The sequence below is a fragment of the Hemibagrus wyckioides genome, linkage group LG06 (genome assembly GCF_019097595.1).
Source record: "Hemibagrus wyckioides isolate EC202008001 linkage group LG06, SWU_Hwy_1.0, whole genome shotgun sequence".
NCBI lineage: Eukaryota > Metazoa > Chordata > Actinopteri > Siluriformes > Bagridae > Hemibagrus > Hemibagrus wyckioides.
Window position 1 is genome coordinate 21,341,725 of NC_080715.1, and position 16,193 is coordinate 21,357,917.

General features: G+C 41.8%; 2 protein-coding genes across 5 annotated transcripts; both read right to left on the bottom strand.

Moving 5' to 3' along the window:
* Window positions 1-3,260: 3,260 nt before the first annotated feature.
* Window positions 3,261-8,079, bottom strand: eaf2 (ELL associated factor 2). The gene is made up of 6 exons (XM_058393054.1): window positions 7,953-8,079; window positions 6,755-6,849; window positions 6,510-6,646; window positions 6,248-6,411; window positions 5,471-5,707; window positions 3,261-4,167 (listed from the first exon to the last, which is right to left on the bottom strand). Exons 1-6 carry the CDS (start codon window positions 8,053-8,055, stop codon window positions 4,118-4,120), a joined length of 786 nt encoding a protein of 261 aa, XP_058249037.1. The 5' UTR covers window positions 8,056-8,079; the 3' UTR covers window positions 3,261-4,117.
* A 1,217-nt stretch (window positions 8,080-9,296) lies between these two features.
* naxd (NAD(P)HX dehydratase) lies at window positions 9,297-16,176 on the bottom strand. 4 transcript variants are annotated; one of them, XM_058393048.1, is made up of 11 exons: window positions 14,776-15,610; window positions 14,264-14,683; window positions 13,787-13,931; window positions 13,648-13,693; window positions 13,451-13,539; window positions 13,252-13,360; window positions 13,105-13,155; window positions 12,907-13,011; window positions 12,188-12,308; window positions 11,969-12,089; window positions 9,297-11,442 (listed from the first exon to the last, which is right to left on the bottom strand). In XM_058393048.1, exons 1-11 carry the CDS (start codon window positions 15,287-15,289, stop codon window positions 11,292-11,294), a joined length of 1,872 nt encoding a protein of 623 aa, XP_058249031.1. In that variant the 5' UTR covers window positions 15,290-15,610; the 3' UTR covers window positions 9,297-11,291. The 4 variants fall into 4 exon arrangements, 3 of the variants coding, with proteins under 3 accessions (XP_058249031.1, XP_058249033.1, XP_058249032.1); XM_058393050.1 differs by lacking the exons at window positions 14,264-14,683; window positions 14,776-15,610 and adding an exon at window positions 15,982-16,176; XM_058393049.1 differs by lacking the exons at window positions 14,264-14,683; window positions 14,776-15,610 and adding an exon at window positions 15,849-15,984.
* Between the last annotated feature and the right edge of the window lie 17 nt (window positions 16,177-16,193).

Here is a 16,193-nt window from a genome sequence, read left to right on the forward strand (position 1 = left end):
AGTGTGTGTGGTTGTCTGTCTAAGTGTGGCCCTGCGATGGACTGGCGACCTGTCCAGGGTGTACCCCTGCCTTTCGCCCTATGTGCGCTGGGATAGGCTCCAGCAGACCCCCGTGACCCTAATTAGGAATAAGCGGGTATAGACAATGGATGGATGGATGGATGGATGAACATATGGATTGTTAAAGAATTTAGTCACGCCGACAAAGCCGAGTGAAATGTCATACAACGAGCTGAAAGGAGCGTTGTTAGCGCATTACAGACCACAACCGTTAGTGATTGTGGAGCGTTTTAGGTTTCAGAAGTGATCCTGACCATGGTCTTGTCATCGGCGAACGTGATGTGTTTGGAGCTGTGCATTGCTGCACAGTCATGAGTCAGCAGAGTGAACAGCAGTGGACTGAGGAGCTGAGCTCCAGTGCTCAGCGTGGTGGTGCTGGAGGTGCTGTTTCCGGACTGACTGAGGTCTTCCAGTCAGGAAATCCATGATCCAATTGCAGAGGAAGGTGTTGATGCCCAGCAGACTCAGCTTCTCGATCAGGTGCTGAGGAATGATTGTATTGAATGCTGAACTGAAGTCAATGAACAGCATTCGAAGGTAAGTGTCTTTATTGTCCAGGTGTGTGAGGGCCAGATAGAGGGTTGTGGTGATGGCATCGTCTGTGGAGCGATTTGGACGATATGCAAACTGCATGGAGTCAAGTGAAGGTAGCAGCATGTGCTAATTAATGTGCCTCATGACAAGCCTCTCGAAATACTTCATGATGATGGGTGTGAGTGCAACAGGACAGTAGTCATTGAGACAGGACACTGGAGACTTCTTCGGCACAGGGATGATGGTGGTGGACTTTAGGCACGTTGGGACGATGGCGCTGCTCAGGGAGCACTCTGCCAGGAATGTTGTCTGGTTCAGCAGCTTTCCGTGGGTTAGCTCTGCGTAGAGTTTTCCTCACATCAGCTGTGGTGAGACAGAGCACCTGGTCCTCTGGAGGAGGGATGGTCTTCCTCTCTGTCACGTCATTTCATGCCTCAAACTGAGTGTAGAAGCACATCTGGAAGGGAGGCATCACTGTCACAGGCAGGTGGAGCTGGCCTGTAGTTGGTGATGGACTGGATGGTGATGGACAGCCTCAAATTATGCTGCAGAAAGATCAGTTCAGATACTGAAACAATCACTTCTGAAGGGTGTTTGGGGAAAACAAAGTAAGCAGATGCTCCCACTAAAGCACAGCCTGGTAAATTTCTTGATAATGTACCATAGTACACCCCAGCGGAGTTGTTCCTTAAGCACCAAATCCGAACATGTTTTTCACTGTTCAAGCCTGATCCAGCTAAGTCTGTTCAAGAAAAGTAGCTGGGACAAAAGCAACAGCATGATCGAGGAAAAAAAGGGCTAAGATCCTTTGAGGAGGAGGAACCAGTGCGAGTCCGAAATTTCAGGGGGGCAGAAGAAATAGTTGAACGCAACTGTGATTGAGCGAAAGGGTCCTGTAAGTTATCTCGTACAGGAAGGTCAAAGAAGGCGCATGGTGCATGTGGACCATGTGTTGCCAGGAAACGCTACAGAAGGATCTCTGGATCCCATTTTCAGGTGCCATGGATGATGACAGTGGACCACAGAACCTTCCGTGGGTCAGTGATTGTTCAATGCAAACCTTGAGAGGAACCAGGCTCAAAAGGGAACCCATCCTCTTCTTGGTGACACCGGAGAGCGAGATTATAACTAATTTTACTTATGTAACTGTGCACCATATGGTCAAAATGTGCAATTGTGTAACCAGTAAATTCATCCTACTTACCCTGATCAGGCATAACATTATGAGCAGTGAGAGGTGACGTGAATAACACTGATGATCTCCTCATCATGGCACCTGTTAGTGGATGGGATATATTAGGCAGCAAGTGAACATTTTGTCCTCAAAGTTGATGTGTTAGAAGCAGGAAAAATGGGCAAGCGTAAGGATTTGAGTTTGACAAGGGCCAAATTGTGATGGCTAGGCGACTGGATTAGGGCGTCTCCAAAACTGCAGCGCTTGTGGGGTGTTCCCGGTCTGCAGTGGTCAGTATCTATCAAAAGTCATCCAAGGAAGGAACAGTGGTGAATCAGAGACAGGGTCATGGGCGGCCAAGGCTCACTGATGCACGTGGGGAGTGAAGGCTGGTCCGTGTGATCCTATCCAACAGACAAGCTAGTGTTGCTCAAATTGCTGAAAAAGTTAATGCTCATTCTGATTGAAAGGTATCAGAATACACAGTGCATGACAGGTCAGGGCTGTTTTGGCAGCAAAATGGGGACCAACACAATAATAATAGGCAGGTGTTCATAATGTTAAGTCTGGTTGGTATATAACTTGAAGTCTATTTCATTTGAAGTTATCAACTGTTCAATGATGGAAACTTGGTAATTGTAGTCCGAATCCATCTTCATGGTTTCTAAGTGGTATCATCCACAGCAATCCCATGTATCTTTAGCTTATCCATGTCAGGCCATCCTCAGCAGCAGCAAGCAAGTAATGAGACTCCAACCAGAAGTAGGGGATCAGAATGGATCAGGCAGGTGCAGAGAACAGAAGAAGTCAAGACCACTGAACTCAGCAGCTCTGAAATCTACACACCATCAGGGAAAATCTGCCATCAAAGAGGCTCTACAGATTCATCACCTCCTAAACTACATGCCTCAGAACTGCAGTGAGATTTAGACCAGAGGTGTCTAATCTTATCTGAAAAGGGTCGGTGTGGGTGCAGGTTTTCATTCCACCCAAGCTGAAGCTACACCTCTATTGAAAGCCAAGATCAACTGATTAAACAGATGGAATCCTGCTTGATTGGTATGAAAACCTGCATACACACCAGCCCTTTGCAGATAAGACTGGACAATCCTGCTCTAGACTCTACCCAGGTACTCAGATGCACAAGTCCATAGCAGCTCTTACTGAACCACATAAATTTTTTTCCACTGCAGTTTGCACACACTCCTCAGACATGTCCTGCTCCTGTGTAACTATAAATGCTGTTGTAATGTCTATTGTCTTTGTCTGTTCATGGTATAATGCGTCTGATCCTGCTGCACTGATTGCTTGTTGCAGAGTATATATTTTGATATACAGTGTAATTTTGTACAATGCCACAATTCCTGTGAGCACAACTCATAGGCAATAAAGTGATAAAGTGATGAGTCTGATGCGTTAAGTCACTGTCTCTTATTTAAAATAATAAATATAGATATAGATGATGCAAATAAAAGCAAGAGACTATCATGTTATTGTTCTAAACACCTTTAATGTTCAAGCACTATTTGTAGAAGCACATTTATTATATCCAAAACCATATCTTTCTAGTCTATTTGTGCAGAGATGCAGAATTGACTACAGGCATCTTTGACCTCTCTGAGTGTCACTTCATCACAGATAAGAAACCAAAGCATGGTATAGGTGAATGTAGTGGAAAGCAGAAAACATTCGTTATACTCTATAATTATATAATAAGCAGCCTGGCGTTCTTTTCTTATCAAAAGCATCTCCTATCAATAGATTACAGCACTGAAACGGCTTTAAGCATCCTTCTTAGAATAACTGTGATTACAACAGACACATTCAAGTATTGCAGGCTCTAAGCAAAAACTGCTGAATATGAGATTGTAATTATTAAAGATTGTAATGTACAATGAATAACATTATTTCCAAGTGATCATAAGACCACAAATTATATGCTGCTCTGGCATCTGGAGCTAAAACAAACAGCCTCAGACAACAAATAAGACATTTCTCCAAAACTAAAGTAATATTCTCTCACCCCTTTGGCACCTGTACACACTTTGTGAGTGGAAATAACTGTTTCTCTTTAAAAAACAAAAACAAAACACTTTAGGTTCTACACAGTTGCCTTTAGCAAAATAAATAATTAAATCCATATGAAAACTTTCACAGCTTTAACCTGTCAACCAAACAGCATGTTCGGTGTTGACAAAACACTGCTGTTCTGAAGAAAGAAAATGTTTAATAATTAAAGTTTGATAGATAATTAAAAATCCCCATATCACAGTGTTAGTGAGTGGGCAGGTCCTGATAACCCCATCTCTCGGTTCCACAACAAGGAGTGTGCCTTAAGTCCTTTAGCTCTCAATCATCGTCACTCTCGCTGCCAGATTCGCTCAGCCGAAGATCGTTTTCTGCATCAAAATATAAAAGATTCGACAAGTCAGTATATGACCTAATGTTTGTTATAATTCACTATATAGTGTTTACATTGCCTTGTATAAATACTCCCCTTGTGAAACTTTCCACAAATTACAAGTGGAATTTATTACTTTTTAAAATGCATCCACCATCCCCATTTGGATTACATGTAAACCAGACCTTAAAAAAGTAGATCTTTTTCTCCATTTCTTTAAATCATCTTCACCTCACTAGCTAGAATTTGGGAAGATTTTAACAACTGAAGATTGGAAACATCACCCTGCTCTTTTTCCAATCTATACCTCTTTTGTTTATTCGAGCCTGAGCTTACTTTAGCCTCGGATTGCTGTTCTCAGCTGAAAGGAATGGATGTGATTCTCTGCTGTTGTAGGCGATCCACCTCAAGGTTTATCATGTTGTGCTTTCTGAGATGTTTTTCTGCTCATCATGGATGCAAAGAGTGGTTTTCATAGCCGTCCTCGCAGCTTGACTCACCATTCTCCGTTAACCTCCCTCTAGGCTAGTCTACCTTCAGAACAGCAAGATGTTTTTCAAACTATTCTGTGTAAACTCTGGACCATGTATGTGAAAATACCAAGAGCTCAACAGTTTCTGCAATCAATTTCTGAAACCAGGCCACCTGGGACCAGCAAGCATGCAACAGTCAAAGACACTGAGATCACTTTCATTCCTTTTATCGTTATGCATGAATGAGCAGGTGTCCAGATGGTCTGGTAAGTGTATATACAAGACACAGCTACTGATATACATGCTAAACTTCTCAGCATTCAGTAGTGGCCATGTGAGTTGTCTCATATGTGTACCTGTTGAGCCAATTCACATCTCTCAGTACATTACTGTATAAATGTATCATGATGATAGCATCTTTAGCAATATCATTATTTTAGAATTTTAATTCTATTAATTGCTGGACAGTTTGGTTAAAATTTTATGATGCAATTTTGTAAATATTTCTAAACTATTTTTCAACTCACAGACCAATGATCTTCATAAGGAACATAATTTAACTCCACTTTGGGGCTGGCTTTATTGGCTTTTGGAAAGAATGATTTTTAATTGATTATTGGACGACCGTATTGAGTTGAGTGAAATTTTTACCCTGCCATGCCCATGTACCCTGCAAACACACTACCCCATGATCAAAGTAGGCTATTATAACAGCAAAGGAGGGACTGAACCTGGAATGTGATCTTCAAAAAGCACATCTGGGTCTAATGGTCAGCTGTCCACAAACGTTTGGCCATATAGTGTATATAAACAAATGAGAACACTTGCCGAGTGTGTTCATGTGGTGTCCACCCCCATCCTCCATGCGCTCATGAGTGGTGAGGATGGGCATGCTGTGGGTGGACGCAGGCACTGTGTGAGATTTGCCTGACGAAGGCCGAGTTTCATCTTCAGAATCGCTGCTGCTTGAGCTGTCCTCACTGCTAGATGAGGACGAGCTTTGAGAGTCTGAGGAGCTGTCACCACTGCTCATCTGATCCATCACACGAGCCTCAGCCATCAATTCTAGAAAGTAAAGTGTGCAAATATATCAGAATACAGTATACACAAGCTTGAGACAGAATACAAACACTAGGACTCATGGTGCTAATGAGATGCTATAGATCAGGGTATTTAACCAAAATTTGTGAAGGTTTAGTTATAATCATCTATACAGAATTTAACAGCACTAAATGGGAAAAAAAACAATGGCTATATAAGACAATTCTAATCGGCTATGTATTGTTTTGAAGCAGCAGTGCCAGGAACCCTGAACATGTAAGAAACCTGTTTTGTATTTAACACAGTAGACGCAAATAAAAAAAGAGGGTCTGAGCAAAAAAAAAAAAAAAAAATTGATGAAAATTGCTCTTCTTACAGACATAATGTACTTAATCCTATAGCTATTCTCTGTTCCCATGAGATTTCTTCAGCTAAATCATTTACACAAAAGCGTGTATTTAGAAAAGTCTCAAATTACCCCCCAACGTTTATTTTTTCCAACACTCAGTTCTCCTGAAATACTCTTCAGTGCCTGCTTTCTATACAACATTTAATACAGGTTACCTCTCTCAATATCGTCCATGGGGGAAGTAGGAGACAACTTTTCTTTAGCAGGGGGGCTCTTGGAATTGTTCGGAGCTTTCCCTCCATTGCCACTTTTCATTTGCTGACTGAGCCTTGAGGTCTGCTGCTCCAGACGTGACTGGATCTTACTGCTGCCTTCCGCTCTGTGGTCAAACAGTCAGACGTAAACAGAGACAAACCGCACTGAGACACAGAACATTTCATTACAGTAGAACTGGGTGTTACAGCAAGACATACACACCTTGTCTTTTTAACCGAAATGTTGCTGTTAAGCTTTTCCAGACGATATTCTCCTGTGTCATGGTTTACAATAAGAATGCACTCCTTCGTATAAGGCCTTTTGGATCCTTTAAACACTGTAACTGGAGCAGTGGATCCCTGTAGGTTTGGATGGGAATAATAATAAGAGTAATAAAGCGTTTATTAGTATTTCTGTCATTTGTCTGGAATGACGTTTGTTAAATCCGATGAGTCTGACTGTCCTACCTCCAGGTTAGGTAATGTTATAGTGACTTGTTCTCCCTTTCCAACTTCCAGATCCCCTTCACATGTAGTGTCTATGGACGCTGGTTTAAAGTCATCTGTAGGTACAAAAGAAAAAAGAATTAAAGCTATTTAAGTCACATATCAATGATAGAAGGTCAAGGCTATGCCCACTGTTGGCAACTTAGCAGGTCTGTTGCTCTGGTTTAAAAAGAAAGAGCCTAGTCAAATATTGACATTTTTTTTTGCAACTCACAACACCGCTGCAGTGGAAAGAGCAGAGCAGGTCAACACACCACCAGTGACAAGCCTGGCTTAGCTGTGTTTGTGCAAGCTTGCATTCCCCAAAATCCAGTCAGCAGGCTTGTGAGATCATGTACAAAATACCATCATTCTAATGTCTAATCGGAAATTAATGACATGGATCGAAGGGGTGTGTCTGAGCAGGATGCAGAGTGATGGTGTGTCATATCTGTCAGAGGTGTACAGGCTATTACGATACATTCAGGACTAAAAACAGAGTAAAAGAAGAAAGAAAATGTTACAAAATTCAGCACAATTTTGTTTTGTTATAATAATTATAATCCATTTAAATCCTTCAGCGATTCCCGTTCATCCCAATCATGATCAATCATCCCAGGTTTGGCAATCACAACTGTTTCCATTGACCAATCTGTTTCTTTGTACACGACTTATAAATAGGTTGTCACGCAATACCAGAGAATTGCTCCTTCTTCGGATAACACGCAAACATGCAACTTGAGCATGACGTCATCTGGCGACTTTTCGAGTACGCGTTACTAACTTTCCCCTGAAAGCCTCTAAAACAGCAGTGACGCCACTAGAGGGCGCAGCTATCATCTCACACCAAGCTCGTGCTCTCCGTCTGCCTCTGGCTCATAGAACGAGGCAGCTTTTTCATGGATTTTCTAACAGTTGTTTTAAAGTAAACATAAACACAAAAACTCAAAGCCTGAAACCATAAGGATGATAAAATATAGATGTTTGGATTTCATTGCTACATAAACTCAACACTCAGCAGGTAGTTTACCATTAATAGCTGACTAATAAATTGCCTGTATTTTTTTGTACCATGAAAAGTAACATAAGGTGCCAGCTTTTGGATTTTATCATTAAAAAAAAAAGAAAGTGTTTGTGATGAATTGGTTAAAGTATGTATATAGAAGAAGATGCCACTTACATCGTACCGTATGGAAAGCACTTTTTGGTTGTTTCTCGAAAGTTTCGCCTAATTTGAGGACATGTTCTTGATTATCAAAGTTTGAGTATGCTGTCCCATTCATTCTAATGACAAGTTTTCTATCATATATTAACTAAATGACCAAGTTCTAAATTCCCACGTCCTTTTTGATAGCATCTACGGCAGAACTAACTCACGTTAGCCACCTGAATTTGGCTGAAGAAATACAGCAACTCATAAGGGATTTCCAAAAGGACCCCAGCGGAAGTCGCATTTGTCACAATAAAAGTCCCCTCATTCCTCATTTGTTAAAAAAAAGGCATCTATACCACTTTATGCAACGATCAGGCATAACATTATGAACACCTGCCTAATATTGTGTTGATCCCCCTTTTGCTGCCAAAACAGCCCTGACCCGTCATGCACTGTGTATTCTGACACCTTTCTATCAGAACCAGCATTAACTTCTTCAGCAGTTTGACCAACAGTAGTTCATCCGTTGGATCGGATCACATGGTTCAGCCTTCACTCCCCATGTTCATCAATGAGCCTTGGCCCATTACCCTGTCACTGGTTCTTGGAAGGAACAGTGATAGATTTTTGATAGATACTGACCACTGCAGACTGGGAACACCCCACAAGAGCTGCAGTTTTGGAGATGCTCTGATCCAGTTGTCTAGCCATCACAATTTGGCCCTTGTCAAACTCGCTCAAATCCTTACGCTTGCCCATTTCTGCTTCTAACACATCAACTTTGAGGACAAAATGTTCACTTGCTGCCTAATATATCCCACCCACTAACAGGTGCCACGATGAGGAGATAATCAGTGTTATTCACTTCACTGGTCACTGCTTATAATGTTATGGCTGATCAGTGTACGTTTATATGGTTTTGGATTTAGTCAGTTTTCTTTCAATGGCGATATAACAGATACAGCAAAAATGCCTAGTTGCTGGGTTATTCGTTACACCTACCATGTACACACGTGTACTTTATCAAGTGTACAATATATGTAACTTTGTTAGAGTACAGTTAGTGACTTGTACTATTCCAAAGTACAAATTGACAGTCCCACTATGTAAAGAGACCAGAAATTGCATTGTGGAGGCATTCATGTTCAAGAGCCACTACATCCTAGTCAGGGTCACAATCTAAACCCTGGGTACACGGATCCTTCCTTCAGCAGCACCAGTGAACAGTGGTGTATAATATCAGGTGCAGCAGAGCTTTTATTAACGCTACAATGAATTGTTTGCTGCATTCTGAAGGTGCACAGTTAGACATTATACTTTTCCATTTGAACACATGTAAACATGGTTGCTAAAAGTGAAAACACAAATGAACTGAGTTCAGAGACTTTATTAGAAACAAAAATCCAACTGCCAAAAAAACAAAAACAGAAACAAAACAAAAACAAACAAAAAACATCCTACACTCCTCGTGTGTTGAGATACTTGGGAATTAAACCTGAAGACTAACTGGCATAAGCCACTGAACTTATGGAAAGTGATTTTTCTGCACTTATGTTTTTTTTTTTTTTTACGTGTGTAATAAATAAAATGCCATATGCCTTAAAAGAATTGCATCTGAGAAATGACTAACACAGTCAGTTGAAATAAAGCAACATTTTACCACTGCTATTGTTTGGATGTACAGTCATCTGAAACTTGTGCACAAATTGCTGAGAGTTTAAGGCTCTTAACAAAATATATCAGGATCCGCATACGCTTTGTGAGGGGAAAAGGGAGGAATTAAAAGGATGCTTTTAATTTCTGTACAGGGAGACCAACGTGTAAGAGCATTTGCTTTTAGGATTGACTTTTAAACACTTCACATACAAATGGTTTATCCATTCAAGACAGGAGTTAAACGAATATGCCAAGAAGAGAAAAATAATCTAAACCTGACAAAACAATATACATCTAAATAATAATAATAATAATAATAATAATAATAATAATAATAATAATAATAAATATTTGGTATCTATTTTATCAGGTCAGTGATGTACCTTCTACCACATCAAGGACTATAGCACAATGTGCTAGTACTAAAACTGTATGAGAGTATCTCGTCTACACCCACCCACTCACCCACACACACACAAATTTATTAAAATATTCAGCACAGAGCACCATAATTATTGAATGATAATGGGTGTGGTACCTGTGAACATGGTGTGGATGGGGTTTATGAACTGTGATTTATACAAAGCAACCGTCTTCTTTGGTAGCTTATGTGAACATTTCTCTGTTAAGAAAGAAACATCTGGGGGACAGAAAAACATTGCCAGAGAAACTTGCTGTCTATGAAAAAGTTATTTGAACAGAGGAGTTGGTTTAAATATTAAATAAAGAAATAAAAATGAAGAAATATAAACAGCGCCCAATTATTTTCCAAAACCAGCAAGTGCTTTATTTGTCTTTTACCACAGCAACACTAACGCTTTCTTTCCTAAAAGCAGGACGGGTCACATTTTATGGTTTACAGTCATGTTTAATGCTGGGGAAAAAATTTGTTCCTCCAATTGCTTAACAGCTATAAGCAGACATTTGTTTGCCAGCATTTGTTTTCTCTCTTTACTAAAATTAAGGAGATGAAAATATTTAGTTTGTCACATTTTAGAGAAGCTGCCTCATTCTATAATGTGAAGAATTTCCTGTCTGTAAATGTTAAGGACCAGCTTTACCTGTAACAAAGCACAGACACTTCCTCACAGAAAACTTCATCATATCAACAATATGCCTTTTTTTTTTTTTTTTTTTAAATGTGTGGAACATCCAGCACACAAGATCCTGTGCAAGTTACTATAGAAAAGATAACGTATTAGAATAAGTGCATTCTTATAAATGTGTGACTGGAATTACTGTAAGAGCTGCTGATATAGAAAACCAAATCAACACCTTCTGAGAAATCAGACTGGAGAATTCAACAGTGCTGTGATATTCTGTTTAATCTACTATAGATCATGGAGTCATTTGCTGTTAAGTGCACCATCTACTTTCAGCTTTGCGATAACGCCGTAGATTTTTAGTAAATAAGGTCGACTACCTAGACACACGTTTGGGGTAAATCTCACTGTCATCTATTCAGTTGCAAAAGCGATTGTGTTGCTGTGTAGCTCGGTTTCAGGTGCTGTTTTAAAAAGGAGACTGATGGAAAAGCAGGAAGATGGACAAAGGTGGACACAAAAATTTTTTTTAGGCAAAATAATTCATATGAATGAAACACTGTGTCTGTTTTTAACTGTGCATTTGAACCCTTCTTTCTTAAGGGAGAGAAACACAGAGCTGGGATGAAGCTGAAAGCTCAGAATGCGTATGAAGAAGTTCAGAAGTTCAGGTTTCGAACAGCTTCTTGAAGGCAGCACAGATCTCCTGGATCATGTCAGAGGTGGTGGTGGCACGGCCGTACTTGAGAAAGGCTTGATTGTTACACTGTCTGGTCAGCGAGGCTGCACCGAAAGCAGCCACCAGTGTAGGATTCACACTGAGAGAAACAGAAACGTGCATGAGAGAGAGAGAGAGAGAGAGAAGGAAGGGAGGGCAGACAGAGAGAGAGAGAGAGAGAGAGAGAAGGGAGGGAGGGCAGACAGAGAGAGAAAGAGAGAGAGAGAGAGAGAGAGAGAGAGAGAGAGAGAGAGAGAGAGAGAAGGGAGGGCACAGGGCAAATAGAGAAAGGAGAGCAGAGGGCAGACACAGAGAGAGAGAAGGGAGGGCAGACAGAGAGAGAGATAGAGAGAGAGAAGGAGGGCAGAGAGAGAGAGAGACAGACAGACAGGGAGACAGACAGACAGAGAGAGAGAGAGAAGGGAGGGCAGAGAGAGAGACAGACAGACAGGGAGACAGACAGACAGAGAGAGAGAGAGAAGGGAGGGCAGAGAGAGAGAGAGAGAGAGAGAGAGAGAGAGAGAGAGAGAAGGGAGGGCAGAGAGAGAGAGAGAGAGAAGGGAGGGCAGAGAGAGAGAAGGGAGGGCAGAGAGAGAGATACAGAAAATGGTTAACTGGCAACTTACCCATCAATTGCATTTAGCGATGAACTGAAAGCCCAGTGAGAGAAGACTCCTAGAGAACCAGACAGCAGATCTCCCTGTCCTCCACAGCGACGCCCACTTCCCTCCTGCCTGCAGGTTATCACTGGAGACAATGGGAGGCCACAGGAACAAAAATAAGCAACTGCATTTTTAAAAACAGTGCACACTCAAGAGGAAATGGTTGGGTATAAAGCAACTGACCCTGGTTTCCATCAGTGATGATGTCCTCCTCCCCTTTCAGAACCAGAGTCACATTACCCAGTGCAATGCTCAACTGCTGGGCAGTGACCCTGAGGTCAGTGCTGTCCAGGGGCTGATGGTGCTAAATTTTTGATATGTCAAAAACATTTTCTAATGTTATTTCATTGTTCAGTTCTATATGATAACATCAGGCTCTATAAATGACTAAAAATAATAATGAATAATTGTCCAGGATTTCATGTTTTTTTTTATGATTGTTGTGGCCAAAAATGCTTGATTCTGCTTTTATATATATATATATATATATATATATATATATATATATATATATATATATATATATATATATATATATATATATACACACACACACACACACACACACACACACACACACACATTTTTTGCAGAAAACTACTTGAATTAGCAACTCTTACTCTTAAATTCTTGCCAGTGAAGACACAATGACTCCTTGTAATAGCTGTACTCATGTTCCACACACATGAACTAAACAGGGCTTTGGCTGAATGTGTGTTATGATGTCACATGAGATGTTTTGGAACATATCTTCGGAAAATCTGCGGGAATTTTTCGAACACTGCAAACTACTCTCGATATCAGAGTTTTCTGTGATCATGAAATCCTGGAAAAACTAAAAGATTAGAGAAATAATAAAAACCACATGCTGATTATCTAAAATCTCTGAACACATCCCTCACCATTGCCTCATAGAGACGACTGAACTCCATGAAATTGGGCGTTAGGATTCCTCTCTGATAACCTTGAATGACTGATGGCTCTTTGGAAATTAACCAAAGTCCATCCTGTAGGAAAACACATCACATTAAAAAACTTCCATCTGTTATACCTGCTTCATATGTCTCTAATTTTACCAGAAAACAAATCTCTCTACTTACTGCGTCAATGACTATCGGAATTCCTCTTGATTTTGACTTTTCAATAACCTCCTACAAAAGTATCATGATTAGACATTATGAGCAGTAAACGACCTCCGGATGTAAACAGTTAAGTAAACCTACTAATTATTGATTGTTTTCTCTTACCTTTGCATTATTAAGAAGCTTGTCCTCTCTTCCCAAGCCTGGACCCACCACAAGACTATGAAGCCTTGGCAGCCATTTCTCTATTTCCTGCACAGCATTGGGACTGTCTCTGTAAGTTACCATGAGAGAGCAGAGCACTTTAATCACTAGTGAATATAGACATAATAAGCAGATTAGATGATTAGATTAATGCACTCACAGAACAGGATGAACTATGAGCTCAGGGCTATAAGATTTAATCACAGTGGCAGCATCTTTGGTGCAGAACACGTGGGAAAGATCCGCACCCTTACGGGGAAAAAAACCAAACGTGACGACAATGACACATACAAGATTAAAAGAGGTCAAGATTGAAGTATTTTGTGCAAATATTTCCTTAGATATTAAACTACATACAATTTTCAGTGCAGAAATGGCAGCAAAGTAAGGTGCTCCAGTGTACCTAAGGAGACGGAAGAGAATTACTGAGGGGATAAATAAAGGATCTGATGCGTATTCAACATTTGTTGTCCATTAAAATGTAGCGGTTACTTACTCTTGACATCCTCCGATGACTCCTATGCGGCCATCTTGACCCTTGTGTTTTTTAGACGTCAGCGGAGGAATGATGTTTTTAACCAGTGGCAGGACGTCCATGCTTCTGTGTGCAACCCCTCCCAGGGAAAATGTTCGCTCGATAACTAAAGAACAGACCACAATAATCCAAATGAATCCATCATTCCATTTCCTCAGCACTATGCTAAAAAGAAAACTATTTTTCTTGATATTTGACTGAGCATGAGGGTTTCAAGTCATACTTGATGCAAATAATTCATAATGTGAATGGATATGCAAATTTTGGAAGCGCAGTTCTCTCCAGCTCTAAACGCCCAAACCAGAAACAAAACCAGAAAGCAAAATATACATTAAGCTGAACTGAGTGGCTGCACGAGATCTAATCAGCGATCCAATATGACTAACTGAAACCAGAACACATTAGGTCAGTAGTGAATGGCATCGGTCCTGCGCAGACCTGGAGCAGCTGGCGGACTTGGGGTGGCGTAATCAACATGACAAGTTTGATGGCTGTGGCTGCCACCAAGTGTCCGTGCACGAGTTACAGACGGGCCGGTCTTTGAGTTCCGAGTGGACTGAGGAGCAGGTGACGATGTGACCGTGGGTGCGGTGAGACCAGAAAACATCTGTCCCAGCATCTGCAACATGTGCATCTCTCTCGTGTGTTCTGTCTCCCTGCGAAGATCCTCGGCTTGGAGCCGCTGCTCCTCGAGTCTATAGAAGTTTTCCTCTGCCTCTAAACTCTGTTCCAGAAACTTCTCCATAAGTTTCTCCAGCGACAGGTTTGCAAAGCGCTTTTTGTGCCGCCTGCTTCCTGCAGAGGACGGCATGGTGGTGGTCTGCTCTTCAGTCTGCTTTGCTGGAATATCTGGTACATCTGTAACATGGTAGAAGCGAGAAGGTGAACGGACATGCCACTGTGCGTGTTCTATGTGTTGCAAGCTGGCAAGTGAGGAGATAAGGACTTACTGCTGCAGCTGCCCACAGTCACCGGGATGGGGTAAGGTGGGTACTCGATTTTCACAGGGTAATCCATGTTTGAGCATTCTCCTGCACCGTCCACGTCCGACTCGTGCGGGTGGTCCACACTCTCTCCATCTTCTTCAGTGCCGTCCAGGGTCTCGTCTCCTTCAGCACCCATCCCGTCTAGATCATGGGCATCCAAGCCTGCTGACGACCTGCAGCTCAGGATCCTCTCCATGTCTTTATAAAACCTGAAGATCTTGGAATAGTGCCCGTTTTTCTTCGATGCCTTTTTCGCCTGGAAGTACTGTCTTTTCAGGCTCTTAACTCGCACCCGGCACTGATCCGGGGTCCGATCGTAGCCCATGTCCCCCAAACGGCCAGCTACGTCGCGGTAAACGTGACTGTTTCGGAAGTTTCCGTCCAGCGCCGTCTGCACGTCGTGTTCTCCCCAAATAGTCAACAGTGCTCTCGTCTCCGCGTCTGACCAGTGGTATCCTCGGGTGGGATTCATTAACATGATCGAGCGGTGCAACAAAAATAAATAAACCGGATTTGTTAAGCAAGAACCGCGTCAGGCGTCTGTTTACTGTAAACTAGCTAAGCATTCAACTCGCCAGCTAGCTAGGCGACGACGTATTCCAAAAATCTAGCTACTTATCTAGCTAACCTTTTTTTACTTTTCCTCGCGTATGCCATAATTCCTGGTGGCAATTGTAAGAAAACCGAGTCTCAGATATCTTAATGTCCGCACGCATTCGGCAAAAATAAATAAATAACAGCCACCGAAAGGCGCTAATTACAATCACGTTACCGTTATTTTACAGAGAGGATTATCAAAACTTAATCCGAGCTCCTCCTCTCTGTAGCCACAACAACACATACGTCAGAGACTTTGCGTACTACGTCATTTAGTAGAACACACATTTTAAGCACGACAACAAAATAAGGGTCCGGATAGGAATATTATTTCAACTTTACTTCGCCGTGTATGATTAATGACAGCGCCCTGGCTGTTATCCACGGGCCTAAGTGAAGGAAGGCTTGGCTGCAGTTTGAACACCTCGATCTGGATTTACCTTTCTTATGCAGAAGAGTTACTGCGAAACAGAAGGCTACGGTTAGGACGCGGAGGAGCAACTTGGCTTCCATGCATTCCGATTTCGTGACAGTTTCTAAAACAACACCGCCAGTGATGAACTCTGGTCTTACCGACGGACCAACTTTGGAGAGACGCAGCAAGGCTGCCGACTGCACGTTTAAGTGGCATCGAGCTCACCTCGGTGTGTGTTCAAGTGAACCACAAGCACTGGATTGCGCTGTAGTGGATTACGTCAGTCCATCATCCAATCAAAATTAAGGAAAAGGCGACCAAGGCTGGATTCTGATTGGACACGCGGAAGTGATCATTAACCCCTGATTTA

Coding starts and splice junctions, on each gene's coding strand:
- eaf2 (XM_058393054.1), bottom strand. CDS start 8,055: ATGAATGGGACAGCATACTCAAACTTTGATAATCAAGAACATGTCCTC. Junction 6,647..6,754: donor TAACATTACCTAACCTGGAG/GTAGGACAGTCA, acceptor CCAAACCTACAG/GGATCCACTGCTCCAGTTAC. Junction 5,708..6,247: donor CATGGACGATATTGAGAGAG/GTAACCTGTATT, acceptor TTTACTTTCTAG/AATTGATGGCTGAGGCTCGT.
- naxd (XM_058393048.1), bottom strand. CDS start 15,289: ATGTTAATGAATCCCACCCGAGGATACCACTGGTCAGACGCGGAGACG. Junction 13,156..13,251: donor AGCTTCTTAATAATGCAAAG/GTAAGAGAAAAC, acceptor ATACTTTTGTAG/GAGGTTATTGAAAAGTCAAA. Junction 12,309..12,906: donor GTCGTCTCTATGAGGCAATG/GTGAGGGATGTG, acceptor TCAAAAATTTAG/CACCATCAGCCCCTGGACAG.